Source organism: Micropterus salmoides, unplaced genomic scaffold (assembly GCF_014851395.1).
Source record: "Micropterus salmoides isolate LMB-PRFRI ecotype aquatic unplaced genomic scaffold, ASM1485139v1 Ms_hic_scaffold_17, whole genome shotgun sequence".
NCBI lineage: Eukaryota > Metazoa > Chordata > Actinopteri > Centrarchiformes > Centrarchidae > Micropterus > Micropterus salmoides.
The window spans coordinates 1659168-1675445 of NW_024040817.1; the positions used below are offsets into that span (position 1 = coordinate 1659168).

At 43.1% G+C, this 16278-nt stretch overlaps 1 protein-coding gene across 1 annotated transcript in view; it reads right to left on the minus strand.

Annotated features, from left to right (window-relative positions):
- LOC119907940 (venom phosphodiesterase 1) overlaps positions 1 to 16032 on the minus strand; it is a 59410-nt gene extending 43378 nt beyond the window's left edge. The window contains exons 1-6 of the mRNA XM_038725648.1: positions 15862 to 16032; positions 11723 to 11810; positions 2465 to 2599; positions 2052 to 2177; positions 1774 to 1834; positions 1411 to 1508 (exon numbers count right to left, since the gene is read on the minus strand). Coding sequence (XP_038581576.1) covers positions 1411 to 1508; positions 1774 to 1834; positions 2052 to 2177; positions 2465 to 2599; positions 11723 to 11810; positions 15862 to 15900 — 547 coding nt within the window. The 5' untranslated portion in view covers positions 15901 to 16032. The remainder of the gene's footprint in view (positions 1 to 1410; positions 1509 to 1773; positions 1835 to 2051; positions 2178 to 2464; positions 2600 to 11722; positions 11811 to 15861) is intronic.
- Between the last annotated feature and the right edge of the window lie 246 nt (positions 16033 to 16278).

Genomic DNA, 16278 nt, shown 5'->3' on the forward strand with positions numbered 1-16278 from the left:
ACTGGAGACCGCTGAATCACAAGATGTTTTGAATGCCGACCAGATTCATTGAGTGACTAGCAATTTAGCGCCCAAATGCCCCACACGGGAGAGCTGACATCTGTTTGCAACACTCAACACGCAACGATAACTAGACAGAGACTGAACACAACTGACAAATATTTATACACAGGCAAATGAACAGGGAGGGAACATGCACAGGTGAAACACATCAGACAGAGCACACACAGCCAAGCAGTGGCCCATACTATGAAAGGTGTTTAACCTACTCAGGGTTATTAAGCAAACTCAGGGTTGACTCTGACCGCCTACACTGGAGTTAAACGGTACTATGACGTTAAATAAGATGTTGGGTTTTTTGCAACGGCGCATGCTCTGTATTTCCCCTGATGAATGCACGTTGATTGTGTCTGGATATGAGGAGTTTAGAAACCTTAATGGCTAAATCTAATGTCGTGGCGGCCGACAAGGCCATGGAGGATTGTTGGCATTGAGTAAATTTGTAATTAACTTCAGTGTTCTTCTTATTGTAGTTCAAATCTCTATTATGTATTTTATGTACTCTTCTTTTATGTGTAATATGATTAAGATGGATGCAAACAACATAAAGTCCATTGTAAATTTAAAAAAAAAAAATGGAGCCAGCCGAGAGGGGTAAAAATCTGAGAAAAAACTAAATTTCCAAGATTAATCTACAAGTACAAAACTTCAGTATTCTCTGACAGTATAGTCATAGCTTTATGAGAGAAACTTATCTTTGCAAGGCTTCAACATCACACACACACCTCTGCCAGGCAATAGGCATGCAGTGGAAAGTTATATTAAGTTTAGACTTCGCAATGGGAATTAGCAATGAGGAAATACTTGTGAGTTCAGCCCAGTATCACTATATTATCATGCACCTTAGAGACTGTACCATGGATTGGACATACTTCAGAAGAAAACTACAGAGTGATCTGGATTTTATGTGACTTTAATTTCAGGGAATTTCTGAATTTTGTTCTTGTAAATTTACCACTATCATCTAGATATGTAAAATAGTCAATCTAAATAAGTGAAAACACTCAGGATAAAGAAATGCAGGATAAAATTTTACTGTGATGGATCAGGCACAGATATTTTTCATGTTCACAGAAATTACCTGAAACCAAAGAAAGGAAATCAAAAACATTCACAACTATTCTTTGTTGGGAAATGTTCAGAACAAGTCCAAAATACAAGTAATGTGTAAGGGGAATGCAAATTCACTGCTATTGTCTGCTATTACTAAAAAAGAAAACGGTACCTTAGAGTACATGTACATAAGAGCAACTGATATCTTAGTTTTACAGTAGAAGACCCCTTATTTTTGCCTCCAGGACATGACCACAAAATGTGATGTAAAATGACTGTAATATGTTTGACACTTACTGAGTTTGTCCAGAACAGGGATGACAGAGCTCCAGGTCTGCAAGTACTCAGCCCGTAGCCCATCCAAAGAGACGAGGAGCAGAGGCTGGCGCTTAAAGCTATGAGGTGGAAAAATAAAGGGGGGGGGGGGGATTCAGTCAAGAAAAGCAGATTAGACCAAATGAAGGCAATGCATACACAGATAGAGGTGAGATAAATAGTGCAGTAGATCAGGACGTTCCAGGGGGCGATAACATGCAGCAAATTTCCATTACAGCACAAAATAATGGTTGATAGTTTCAGTTCACATAAAGCTGAAAGCAGATTTTAATCATGATTCATGATTTCTGATCTGCTCCTTTCACATAAAGTCTGCATGCTTACCTTGCTGGACATGTGGGGGCTGACAGGTCCTCACATTCGTCCTCCACCCACTCTTTCTCTCCTACAGCAGGGTGGAAAAAATGCAGAACATGTTAATAACAGTTCCAGTATATATCTGTTGGTTAAATAGATGTAGACTGAAGAAACATTTTTTAACACCAAAATCTTGAATTCACATTTTAAGCAGCTCGGATAGGTGCTCAGATGAGCTGTTCAACCCACAGCAGCAGTTAACATCACAGTCCATTATCTTTCTTGTCCTCTCTTTCAATTCTCACCATTGCAGACATGTTTGTAGTTTGTGCAGCAGTCTCCTGCAGACGCGCAGTCATCAGAGCAGTGACATCTGCTCTGCGTTAGCCTCTTCTCTCCACAGCGCAGCTTCGTGCACTCCCACTGCTGAGCTGAGGTGAACAATTGCTTGAGTTAATACATTGAAATCATCCAAAGATGAAAAAATGCAGATAGAATCACTTTTTCTATTAAAGAGAGCCGCAATATTTGATCATAAAACTTAATAAATTCTTTAAAAATTTAAACTGCCTTTTTAATGATGCCCTCACGTCCTGTACTCAGCAGGAGAGGGAGTAAGACAGAAGAAGAAAATATAAAACTGCAAAGCTGATTATTTTCCAGCACATTTTCATTGTTAAAAAATATTAAAGGTCAGCCAAGGTCAACAATGTCTCACTAGGGACAGTGCAGATGTCATGGTAGTCGTAGCAGCAGCTGCTGCTGGCGATACAGTTTTCATCACATCTGCAGCTGGGGATCTCGTCATCATAGGGCTCGTAGCATCGATTCCTGCAGGACGTCTGGGGAACAACTGGAACAGAAAGATAATACATCGTGGCTCTCGGCCCAAAGCCTACTGGTTCATTCTGAATACATGCATCTTTAAGCTCACCAATGTATAGTTTCATTTTTTCTAAAGCCTCAGTAATTTCTTGTAACAGCTGGTCACCGTAGTTTTCTATCAAACAAACAGAAGGAACTATCTATTTCCAGCTGCCAATGAATCCGCGTGTGTATGAGTGTTTGGGGCAGCAGGATGGTGAATGTGGGACTGAGTCAGAATAAAGTACAGTGTTTGTGTTCATCAAGGAAAGTGTTACCAAGTGCAACAGTGTGGCTCACTGATTTAAATAGTCCATGGACAAGAGTGGAGCTCTGTGTCACTGAGGAAGAAGATATTTCAGACTGTGGATACACACAATACTTGTTAGGTCAGGTTATAAATCAATATTTAAAAAAAAACAAAGATGTTATATTTTGAGAATAAAGTTGTGTTGCGAAACAACGTACAAGAAGGTCATATGATTACACATTGAAATGAAACTTTCAACACAGGTATTGTGTGTTTTGTTTTCTGTTTGGCTTATCTGTCTGGGAAAACACCTGAGACTGACACGTAGGTATCATGTGCTTGTTTCATTTGTTATGACAGAAGACTGAAGACAAATATTCCCATGCCAGATACCAGGTGTCAGGCTGCTCTGCACCACATCTGATCACACTTGTGATTCATCTTAATTTTAGAAAGCTCAGCTCAACATAGGCTGATAGGCAGCTCACCCTGCTTTGCTCTTTTTAATACTTAAAGGTTTCTCAAAATATTTAATATGTATTTTTTAATCATTTATATCTTTTGCATAGCAATATTGTGGTTTGAATACATTCAAAATGAATCTTTCCTGTAAACCGAATGTTCTCCAAACTTTTTTCTGAACTATTACACATTTATTCTCATTATATAATGACTTATTTCTCAAAATTGCTGCTTTATTTTATTACTTTTTTCTCTTAGAACTTTACTCTGGTAATATTATGACTCAGGCATACAAACATTTGTGCAAAATATTCATTATTTAACATAGCTCAAAATAGCTCAGACTATTTCTAGAAATATTAACCTGCACCTGCGTGTGCTCCTTTGTGTGCTCCTTTGTGTGCTCCTGCGTGTGCTCCTGCGTGTGCTCCTGCGTGTGCTCCTGCGTGTGTGCTCCTGCGTGTGTGCTCCTGCGTGTGCTCCTGCGTGTGTGCTCCTGCGTGTGCTCCTGCGTGTGCTCCTGCGTGTGTGCTCCTGCGTGTGCTCCTGCGTGTGCTCCTTTGTGTGCTCCTGCGTGTGCTCCTGCGTGTGCTCCTGCGTGTGCTCCTTTGTGTGCTCCTGCGTGTGCTCCTGCGTGTGCTCCTGCGTGTGCTCCTGCGTGTGTGCTCCTTTGTGTGCTCCTGCGTGTGTGCTCCTGCGTGTGCTCCTGCGTGTGCTCCTGCGTGTGTGCTCCTGCGTGTGCTCCTGCGTGTGCCCCTTTGTGTGCTCCTGCGTGTGCTCCTGCGTGTGTGCTCCTGCGTGTGCTCCTGCGTGTGCTCCTGCGTGTGCTCCTGCGTGTGTGCTCCTGCGTGTGCTCCTGCGTGTGCTCCTGCGTGTGCTCCTGTGTGTGTGCTCCTGCGTGTGCTCCTGTGTGTGCTCCTGTGTGTGTGCTTCTGTGTGTGTGCTCCTGCGTGTGTGCTCCTGCGTGTGCTCCTGCGTGTGCTCCTGCGTGTGTGCTCCTGTGTGTGCTCCTGCGTGTGCTCCTGCGTGTGTGCTCCTGTGTGTGCTCCTGCGTGTGCTCCTTTGTGTTCTCCTGCGTGTGCTCCTACGTGTGCTCCTGCGTGTGCTCCTTTGTGTGCTCCTGCGTGTGCTCCTTTGTGTGCTCCTGCGTGTGCTCCTGCGTGTGCTCCTGCGTGTGCTCCTGCGTGTGCTCCTGCGTGTGCTCCTGCGTGTGTGCTCCTGTGTGTGTGCTCCTGCGTGTGCTCCTGCGTGTGCTCCTGCGTGTGTGCTCCTGCGTGTGTGCTCCTGCGTGTGCTCCTGCGTGTGCTCCTGCGTGTGCTCCTGCGTGTGTGCTCCTGCGTGTGCCCTGCGTGTGCTCCTGCGTGTGCTCCTGCGTGTGTGCTCCTGCGTGTGTGCTCCTGCGTGTGCTCCTGCGTGTGCTCCTGCGTGTGCTCCTGCGTGTGCCCCTGCGTGTGCCCCTGTGTGTGTGCTCCTGCGTGTGCTCCTGCGTGTGTGCTCCTGCGTGTGCCCCTGCGTGTGCTCCTGCGTGTGCTCCTGCGTGTGTGCTCCTGCGTGTGTGCTCCTGCGTGTGCTCCTGCGTGTGCTCCTGCGTGTGCCCCTGCGTGTGCCCCTGCGTGTGCCCCTGTGTGTGTGCTCCTGCGTGTGCTCCTGCGTGTGTGCTCCTGCGTGTGCTCCTGCGTGTGCTCCTGCGTGTGTGCTCCTGCGTGTGCTCCTGCGTGTGTGCTCCTGCGTGTGCTCCTGCGTGTGCTTCTGCGTGTGCTCCTGCGTGTGCTCCTGTGTGTGTGCTTCTGTGTGTGTGCTCCTGCGTGTGCTCCTGTGTGTGTGCTTCTGTGTGTGTGCTCCTGTGTGTGCTTCTGTGTGTGTGCTTCTGTGTGTGTGCTCCTGCGTGTGCTCCTGCGTGTGTGCTCCTGCGTGTGCTCCTGCGTGTGCTTCTGCGTGTGCTCCTGCGTGTGCTCCTGTGTGTGTGCTTCTGTGTGTGTGCTCCTGTGTGTGTGCTCCTGCGTGTGTGCTCCTGCGTGTGCTCCTGCGTGTGCTCCTGCGTGTGCTCCTGCGTGTGCTCCTGCGTGTGCTCCTGCGTGTGCTCCTGCGTGTGTGCTCCTGTGTGTGTGCTCCTGCGTGTGCTCCTGCGTGTGCTCCTGCGTGTGTGCTCCTGCGTGTGTGCTCCTGCGTGTGCTCCTGCGTGTGCTCCTGCGTGTGCTCCTGCGTGTGTGCTCCTGCGTGTGCTCCTGCGTGTGCTCCTGTGTGTGCTCCTGCGTGTGTGCTCCTGTGTGTGTGCTCCTGCGTGTGCTCCTGCGTGTGCTCCTGCGTGTGCTCCTGCGTGTGCCCCTGCGTGTGCCCCTGTGTGTGTGCTCCTGCGTGTGCTCCTGCGTGTGTGCTCCTGCGTGTGCCCCTGCGTGTGCTCCTGCGTGTGCTCCTGCGTGTGTGCTCCTGCGTGTGTGCTCCTGCGTGTGCTCCTGCGTGTGCTCCTGCGTGTGCCCCTGCGTGTGCCCCTGCGTGTGCCCCTGTGTGTGTGCTCCTGCGTGTGCTCCTGCGTGTGTGCTCCTGCGTGTGCTCCTGCGTGTGCTCCTGCGTGTGTGCTCCTGCGTGTGCTCCTGCGTGTGTGCTCCTGCGTGTGCTCCTGCGTGTGCTTCTGCGTGTGCTCCTGCGTGTGCTCCTGTGTGTGTGCTTCTGTGTGTGTGCTCCTGCGTGTGTGCTCCTGTGTGTGTGCTCCTGTGTGTGTGCTCCTGCGTGTGCTCCTGTGTGTGTGCTTCTGTGTGTGTGCTCCTGTGTGTGTGCTTCTGTGTGTGTGCTTCTGTGTGTGTGCTCCTGCGTGTGCTCCTGCGTGTGTGCTCCTGCGTGTGCTCCTGCGTGTGCTTCTGCGTGTGCTCCTGCGTGTGCTCCTGTGTGTGTGCTTCTGTGTGTGTGCTCCTGTGTGTGTGCTCCTGCGTGTGTGCTCCTGCGTGTGCTCCTGCGTGTGCTCCTGTGTGTGTGCTTCTGTGTGTGTGCTCCTGTGTGTGTGCTCCTGTGTGTGTGCTCCTGCGTGTGTGCTCCTGCGTGTGCTCCTGCGTGTGTGCTCCTGCGTGTGCTCCTGCGTGTGCTCCTGTGTGTGCTTCTGTGTGTGTGCTCCTGCGTGTGTGCTCCTGCGTGTGCTCCTGCGTGTGCTCCTGCGTGTGTGCTCCTGCGTGTGCTCCTGCGTGTGCTCCTGCGTGTGTGCTCCTGCGTGTGCTCCTGCGTGTGTGCTCCTGCGTGTGCTCCTGCGTGTGCTCCTGCGTGTGCTCCTGCGTGTGTGCTCCTGCGTGTGCTCCTGCGTGTGCTCCTGCGTGTGTGCTCCTGCGTGTGCTCCTGCGTGTGCTCCTGCGTGTGCTCCTGCGTGTGTGCTCCTGCGTGTGCTCCTGCGTGTGCTCCTGCGTGTGCTCGAATGATGAACGAATCATTGAACTTGACTGACATTGATGGACATTGAACTAATCCATGCTTTTTACATGATAACTTTACATTGACTACATATAACCTGGATTCGTCGGTGTTGTGTATGTTTCATCAAAGAGGCTCAGCAATGTCAGCATAGCTAAAAGTTATTGGATGATAACGAATACGGCTATTCTAATTCTAAATAAGATTGCTGCCACACTTTAGTATAACAGTTAGACTGTAGTAATTAACATTACAACATTACCTATGATTGTGGATTCACAGCCTGACGTCACATGAGAGCCTGTTACAACATTGTCACATTTCCAGTCACACAATTCTCATGTGGTTTCTCACGAGTTTGGCATCAAGATGTGAATCGCCTTTATATTTTTTCTATTTTTTTTCTTCTAGTAAGTATGTACAGAAGAACTAAAGCATGTGTCTACTCAAGATGACAAAGCAAGTCCTGTAACCTCTGACTTACTACTACCAGAAACAACATTTTCAAAAACAACCTACAAGCTCATCACATCATGACTAAGCATAGTCATAGTCACATCATGACTAAGCATAGTCATAGTCACATCATGACTAAGCATAGTCAGAGTCAAATCCACAGTAAAAGGAGGACAATCTTGTTCCTCTTACTTAGCCCCAGTGGTATATCAAGCCAAGGTAAATGTAGTTTAGTTTTTTAGTGCCAACTGCATTAAAGGTTCACATGTTTTCAAAAACTCAATAGCTATGCTTGCCTCCAGCGATATTGTCCTTGCTTTTGATTAACGTCACTATGGACTTTTATCAATTGGGCTATTTTTTTAATACAAAGTAGTTTTTTAAAAATGTTTTTATTTAACCTTTATGTAACCAGGTAAGCCGATTGAGAACAACTCCTCATTTACAACGGCGACCTGGTCAAGATAGGCAAAGCAGTGCAGAACAACATGTAGTTTCACGTAAAAGGACAAAGACAAGTACAATGTGGTAAAAAGAGGTCAGTAGTTAATGAAACGTCATATACAGTGAATTGGATACTACAGCACAGAAAACAGTTAAATAAGCTATGATAGGATAAGTGGGCCTATACAAAATAAATACTAAAATGCCAAATAATATTAAAAATATAAAGGGCAAAAATGATAAACAATACAGTAAAATAAATAATATGTTTAAAAACACATAAATGTGCATTGATCAGTTAATATCACAGACAGAAGGTCTTTAAAAGCTGAGAGGGAAACAAGAGTTTGTAGTTTCAGAGTTTTTTGTAATAGATTCCATTCATTGGCTGCTGAAAATTTTAATGAGTAGCGGCCCAAAGAGGTGTAAGTCTTTGAGGTGATCAAAGAAATAAAACTATTTGAGCGCAGATTGCAGGTGGGGAATGACTAATGAATTTAAGTAACATTTACCTAATAAGGTCTTGTATATAAGCTGATACCAGTGAGTTAAGCGACGCGAGTGTATCCAGGGCCAGCCAACTAATGCAAATAGGTCACAGTGATGAGGGGGCTCCAGTAACTAAGCGGATTGCACTATGATAAGCCACATCTAAATGGATAACTGTCGCTGTCATTTCTAAAATGCAAATACTATGCCATTTATTGTACAAAAATGTTGATAATTCCTGTAATCATGCTCCATTACTCACAGAAAACACAACGACTGCCGGGCTGTCAAAAATGTCTTATACATGAATGTTATGTTAGAAGGCCAAAACATTGGTTCCTTGCAGTTATATTTGACACCATTGATCACAACATCATGTTAGACAGACTGAGGCACTGGGTGGGGATCTCTGGTACTGCTCTAGAATGGTTTTCATCCTACCTGTCAAATAGGAAGTTTTGCGTGTCTGTAAACAACTATGTCTCTTCATTCTGTCCAGTTAAATATGGTGTGCCTCAGGGGTCGGTCTTAGGACCCATTTTGTTTTCCTTGTATCTGCTTCTCCTTGGACATATTATCCATAAACATGGCATTTCTTTTCATATTTATGCTGATGACACACAAATATACTTGCCCGTCAGATCCACAGACCCTGGAATGCTGAGTTCACTTAACAACTGCCTTTGTGAAGTTAAAAAATGGATGTCAAATAATTTCCTCCAGCTGAACTCAGACAAAACAGAAATCCTGGTCATCGGGTCCCAGCAGATGGCAAATCAAATACTGCCATCTGCTGGTTCCCTAGTAAATCACATTAAGCCTGTGGCAAAGAACCTTGGTGTTTGGTTTGATAGTAATTTAAATTTCGAGCAGCACACCGCAAAGCTTGTTCAATCATGTTTTTATCAACTTAGAAATATAGCAAAAATTCGATCTATGTTAACTTTTAAGGACACCGAGACCATTTTACACGCCTTCATCTCATCACGCCTGGATTATTGCAACAGCCTTTTCACCTGTTTAACACAAAAATCTATTGATCGACTCCAGACTGTCCAGAACTCAGCTGCCAGGCTTTTAACCAGAACAAAGAAATATGACCACATTACTCCTATTTTAGCTTCACTACACTGGCTCCCAGTATGTTTTAGAATTGACTTTAAAATTCTATTGATCACTTTTAAAGCTCTTCATGGCCTCTCGCCTTGTTATATTTCTGACCTTTTAGTCCCATACACCCAGCACGTACCTTGAGATCCTCGGGCAGAGGTCTGTTGTCTGTTCCAGAGTCTCGACTGAAAACTAAAGGGGACAGAGCGTTTGCTGTCAGGGCCCCGAGGCTCTGGAACAGCCTGCCCGAGGAAATCAGGTCGGCTGAGTCAGTGAACTCTTCCCATGCCAGATACCAGTCCCTTCTTAAAACATACTTTTATAGGAGAGCTTTTCCCGATCTTATTTGACTTTATTTTATCCCTTTTATTTTATTGTATTTTACTAATTTTATATTAAATTTTCATGCTCTTATCTTTTTTTGTATTATTCTTTACACTTGTTAAAGCACTTTGTAACTTGTTTTTGAAAAGTGCTCTACAAATAAGGATTATTATTATTATTATTATTATTTGACAAATGTTATTGTCAAATATTATATGTTTCCTCTCAGAGGAGCAACTGAATTGCCAAATGTTGAGGACATCGTGGTTGTCTTTACTAATCTTAGCAGCCCCTTCCACACCTTCAACAATGACATGTGACAAAATCACCAATAGTGTCTTGCAACTCTCTCACTGAAAAGGACACGGTGCGCTGCATGTTTTGCAGTCTTATTACATTTGACCCTGATCTCTAGGTTGTAGGTGTGTGTAGCAATTCAAATTTGTTGAGTGGAAAACTTTGTCACATTTACTTGGGACTTTGAAATGCAGAAAATAACCAGATTTATCATAAAAATCATAACCTTCGGTCAATCTGAATCACAACGCTGACTCAAGGTTCCTCTGAGTCAGCTTGACTGTTCTCAGTCAGCACTACGACTGTTGACAAGCTGTCAGTGCATTAATTAATGTCATGTGCTGTTTAAATGAGTCATAAGTGTTTTTTAGTTTTGTCTGATAATCCTGCAGATTTGAACACATGAATGGTTGATGAATAATCTCACTGAGCAAAACCAGATTGTCTCCTCTGAATGTGATTACATCTCTAAAGAATGTTGTTCATCAGGTTAAAAGCTACTCAAATGGCTCCTCTCTGTTTACAACTCAGCTCCAAAATAAATGTCAACTATTTGTGACTTAGAGGAGAGTTATTTTCTGAGTTCAAAGAGGAAACACTGCAGTTTAGGTCAATTACACAACTATTTCTGTGACACATTTTCCTGAGTCACTCCTCCCTTTAAATTGATGTTCACCTGGAATTTGAGAAGCTCAGAGATCCTCTCTCTCGCTCTTTAATCTTATGGCTGCATTCCTTTCAGAGAGACTTTCTGGCTCTTTCGGCCCCCAAACGTGTCTTCATTTGGTGCCACTTCAGATTAGTTTAGATTCGGCTTTATTGCCATTTTACAGAGCAGGTGTGCAGAGCTAATGAAATGCAATTATCATCGGTGTGAAGTGCATAGTGTTTGTACAGATGAGTGCAGTTATGCTATATCTTAGGCTACAATACTGTAGTTACAATACACAAATATTTTACAGTTGGCTATGTGGATATATTCAAAATGTATTGAAGAGAAGTGGTAAGTATGCAGGCTACAGTTGTACAGTACGTTATTATACAGTGTAGGGGTTCAGTCTGTGCAAAACCATGATCACCTCCTAAGTTACATTCTTATTTGTGACAAGGAATAAATGTGCAAGATTCTTCAGAGAAAGACTAACTATCCTACTTGTATAATAACCTAAATAACACCCTATTAAAGGAAATTACTAAAATTAAGGTTGGGGGTGATGGCTCTCAGAAGGGAGGCAACTCCCATGGTTCACTTAAAAGAGCTGTTAACAATCAACACTCCGCTAATTAGAACTTTCCCAGAAAATAAACAGAGACGGCCACCTTTAGAGAATTACTGCAAGCAGCTGGCTTGGATCAGTAAGACACAGGCACCTAGCCAATGATAAAATCAATAGCAGATGTGTAAAAATGTATCATTCCATTTTACAATTCCTAGGACATTAAACCACTTTCCCTGCAAACATGATGAGTCACTAAATATCTGACTCATGCAAATTAAGAATTAATCTTGAATCTTGAAGATTAACATGAGCGAGGAGATGACAAAAAACTGCTTTTCTGGTCAAGAATGTGAGCATGCAGAGAAATATGTTTATGCATGTGTGTGTGTGTGTGTGTGTGTACTTGTTTTACTATATTTGTGTGGTCCAAAAAAAACGTATTTCATCATACTTGTGGAGTTTACAAGTTTAGAGGGCTGTTTGAGGATTAAGACTTGATTTTAGGGTTAGGGTTAGAATTGGGTCAAGGTTAGGGTAGGGTAAGGGTTAAGGTTAGGCATGTAGTTGTAATGGTTATGGTTAGCGTAAGGGGCTAGGGAATGCATTATCTCAATGGCAAGTCTCCGCAAAGATAATAAGACAAACGTGTGTGTGTGTGTGACATCACCTTTGTTTCGACATTTCTGCAAATCCAATCCGAGACCAAGTCCAAGACCGAGGATTAGGGTCACGATCGATACAGCCAAGACACCTATCTGTGAAACAGAAACGAACACACACACTTTAAGAGACACAAAAGTAGATTTCCTTAGAGTATCTTCTGACGGCTGAGAGAAAGAAATTGATTGAACTAATTAGTGTCGGTCTGCCACATAGACATGTAAAGGGACAAAGGTCAATCTCTATTTGTGAGGGACAAAGTAGTGTTTTGTGGAATATGTTGAATGAAAGCTGAAGGATTTATAACAAGAAAAGCACAGGGTTTGCCATCAGTGAAATTCTTATTATGAGAATGATTGTGTTGCTCTTGTAAATCCATCCATCATCTATACCCGCTTATCCCGGGAGCTGGAGCCAATTCCAGTCGACACTGGGACTAAGACAGGTCACCAGTCCATATAGAACATAAAAACAAACAACCACTCACACCCGGAGAGAACCCACACAGACGTAGGGAGAACTTTCAAACTGGACAACAGAGAGGACTGGGGCGTCACTTTGTGTTGAAAAGTGGTGGGGATATAAGGGCTCATGGATCACGAGACGTGACGAACTTGTTCTTGTGCATCTTGTGCATCTAAGTTGCTTAAACACAATAACCAGGCTTTTGAACAAAAATTTCAAAACCACAACTCCATTTTTCTCTACGCAAAAATCCCTTCATTTCTCATTGCCTACACCATGTGGGCATTGAGAAAACACTAACATTCAATATTGTTCACTCAAGTCAGCACAGGTTGAGCTCAATTAGCTACCCAGGCGGAAACACAGTCTCCAGTGTAACTGACACCTATGGCCTGGGATGACCAAGGTTTGATCCCCAGACTTTTCTGCTGTGACGCAACAGTCTAACCACCACATTACAGCACCACCTAACTGTGATTATGTAAAGATAACAAAACAGTAAAAATGTTGTCAACAATGGAATTATTGCTACCAGACTCTGGATTTCTAGGAAAACATTTTGCATTTGCTGGAATTATTGACATTTACTGAAATCATAATTAAAGTTTCCAGGACAGAGGATGGTTTATATTGTGGAGTTTTGATTAGCAAAATATGCGCTGCCCATAACAACCAATCACAGAAATGTAAGCAGATTGTTTCCACATCTGAGTGTTTGTTATCAGGATGTTTTTCATGAGAATATTTTGAAAGGGAACAAATTGAGCGCCAATAATTAGTTGATAATAATCGTCCTGCATTAATGCGTTTAATACGTTTGAAGTCGACTGCTGAACTCGAATGCAACCAAGATGTTTTCTGAGAAAATCAAACTCTGAGGCATAAGCTGTCAAATACTGCAAATGTTTAATCTCATCAGTGTCTCTGGATGTAAAATGTAATTGTACACAATCGTGCATTAACGAGCATACTGCTTACTAATGCCAATATAAGATTTTTACATGACTTTTACATTACAGCTTTTCTAAGTTGCTTAAACACTATAAGCAGGTTTTTGAACTAAAATTTCAAAACCACAACTCCATTTTTCTCTACGCAAAAATCCCTTCATTTCTCATTGCCTACACCATGTGGGCATTGAGAAAACACTAACATTCAATATTGTTCACTCAAGTCAGCACAGGTTGATCTCAATTAGCTACCCAGGCGGAAACACAGTCTCCAGTGTAACTGACACCTATGGCCTGGGATGACCAAGGTTTGATCCCCAGACCTTTCTGCTGTGACGCAACAGTCTAACCACCACATTACAGCACCACCTAACTGTGATTATGTAAAGATAACAAAACATTAAAAATGTTGTCAACAATGGAATTATTGTTACCAGACTCTGGATTTCTAGGAAAACATTTTGCATTTGCTGGAATTATTGACATTTACTGAAATCATAATTAAAGTTTCCAGGACAGAGGATGGTTTATATTGTGGAGTTTTGATTAGCAAAATATGCGCTGCCCATAACAACCAATCACAGAAATGTAAGCAGATTGTTTCCACATCTGAGTGTTTGTTATCAGGATGTTTTTCATGAGAATATTTTGAAAGGGAACAAATTGAGCGCCAATAATTAGTTGATAATAATCGTCCTGCATTAATGCGTTTAATACGTTTGAAGTCGACTGCTGAACTCAAATGCAACCAAGATGTTTTCTAAGAAAATCAAACTCTGAGGCATAAGCTGTCAAATACTGCAAATGTTTAATCTCATCAGTGTCTCTGGATGTAAAATGCATTAACGAGCATACTGCTTACTAATGCCAATATAAGATTTTTACATGACTTTTACATTACAGCTTTTCTAAGTTGCTTAAACACTATAAGCAGGTTTTTGAACTAAAATTTCAAAACCACAACCCAAAAATCCCTTAATTTCTCATTGCCTTCCCCATGTGGTCATTGAGAAAACACTGATATTCAATATTGTTCACTCAAGTCATCACAGGTTGAGCTCAATTAACACACAGCTCCCCAGGTGGAAACACAACCAGTTAAAATTGATAACACACCAATCAGAAGCTTCGTTAGATAAAAGGGCCCGAGTCAGTTCATTCAGTTTTGGAACAATGGATCCAGAGAAATCTGAAGAAAGAGGCGTAGGACACCAGAGAGAAGGAAGATGAGGAGGAGGACGAGCAGTATGGAGAGGAGTAAGAGGTGAAGGAAGAGCAACAGTAGAAGTTGGAGGAGGAGATCGGATAAGAGGATGATAAGGAGTATGAGGAGGCGGAGCAGGAGAAGGGAGGTAGAGGAGGGAGGAGGAGGAGATGGGATAAGAGGAAGATAAGATAAGGAGTATGAGGAGGCGGAGCAGGAGAAGGGAGGTAGAGGAGGGAGGAGGAGGAGATGGGATAAGAGGAAGATAAGATAAGGAGTATGAGGAGGCGGAGCAGGAGAAGGGAGGTAGAGGAGGGAGGAGGAGGAGATGGGATAAGAGGAAGATAAGATAAGGAGTATGAGGAGGCGGAGCAGGAGAAGGGAAGAGGAGGAGGAGGAGGAGATGGAGGTGGACAAGAATAGCTGGCCAGACCAAAGACAGGACGCTGGGGCAGAATAATTTGTTGTTTAGTGTGTTGTACTGTACAGTACACAAAGGAATAAAAAAATGTGCAAATGTTTACATTTGTTATTTCTTTTGTTGTGTTCATCATGTGAAAAAGGGGCGAAAAGGGGGAGAATCACTAGAAACCAATTTTTTAGTATTGTTTTTTAATGTATCTCACCAGTGTGTAAAACTGTGTTGTAGTGTTTGTTTTTGAAGGTTTGTGTGTGTCATTGTGTGTCTGAGGGCAAAGTTTGGTTTGACACAGCACAGGGAAAACACATACAGCCGTAACACCAAATATAATACTTTCCCGTGTTGTCATTATATTCATCAACAGTTTCTCTACCACTACTACTACAGCACAATATCCTCTATATCCATATTGTGACAGCAAATCACACAAAGCATGGCAGAGGATTGTATCTGTATTACCCACTCCTACTGTGTGCCTTCAAGTGCCGTCTGGTAAATGGCTTTTTCACATCCCAAATGACATAATATAGATAAACAAAGACAACCAATAATCGCAGTCACTGTGTGTTCTTCATTGTGCCTCTGGGATTAATAAAGTGACATGATATTACAAGTAATATTCATAAATATCTATAGTATATTCTTGTAAGTAGTTACTCATAACATGTCATATGAACAGTACTTGCCTTGTGATGTCTTATTATGTTTAAAAACATTCTCTACATTAGATGAACCCATTTAAATTACTCTTATGCTAACATGGATCCAGTGTGAACCCAAAGGTCTATTGTAATCACATTGCCAGGATTTGGGGTTCGTGCCCATGTACCACTCATGTATACGACGTTTTGCATTATATAGTAATAAATAATATCCTCAAGGAAGCATGAAGCTGAAACTACTGAAAAAGAGAGCAGCGCTTAGCAAAACGTCAATAGATTAGTAAAGGTTAAAAAGGTATATTTACCTCTGCACATCTTGCATTCTATTAAACTCTAAACTATACTTGTACTGAGTGTAAAAAAGAAATGGACGTATGTGTTCTCTGGCTATGCATCATGGCTTTCCCCATTACTGTTCAATTCAGAACCAAATCTGATACTCACAATGATCTTCTTTTTCTGCGACTCCTTCAGCCAATCCATGGCAGCCAAGTCAAGTCAATTCAATGTTTAGCCAAATTCACAAATCACAAATTTGCCTCGGAGGGTTCTCCAAGCATCTGACCCTCAATTCGGATGAGGAAAAAGTCCCTTGAAAAAAAAAAAGTGACACACTCTCACAAACAGAAAACGCAGACAACTAACAGAAAGGAGAAATAACAGCAGTGACCTCTGGACCAGGTGCAAGCAATAGGTAAGTAACTGATTGCTAGAATGTGATGAGATAACCTCACGTTTCTGTGTTTTCAGTCTTTCAAACGACAGATGACAATGCTTTTGACACCTTTAAACTCACATGATACACGTGAGGTGAAAAGGTAGTGTAATGGAAATTAAACCTTTAGTGAGTCTTCTGAAATA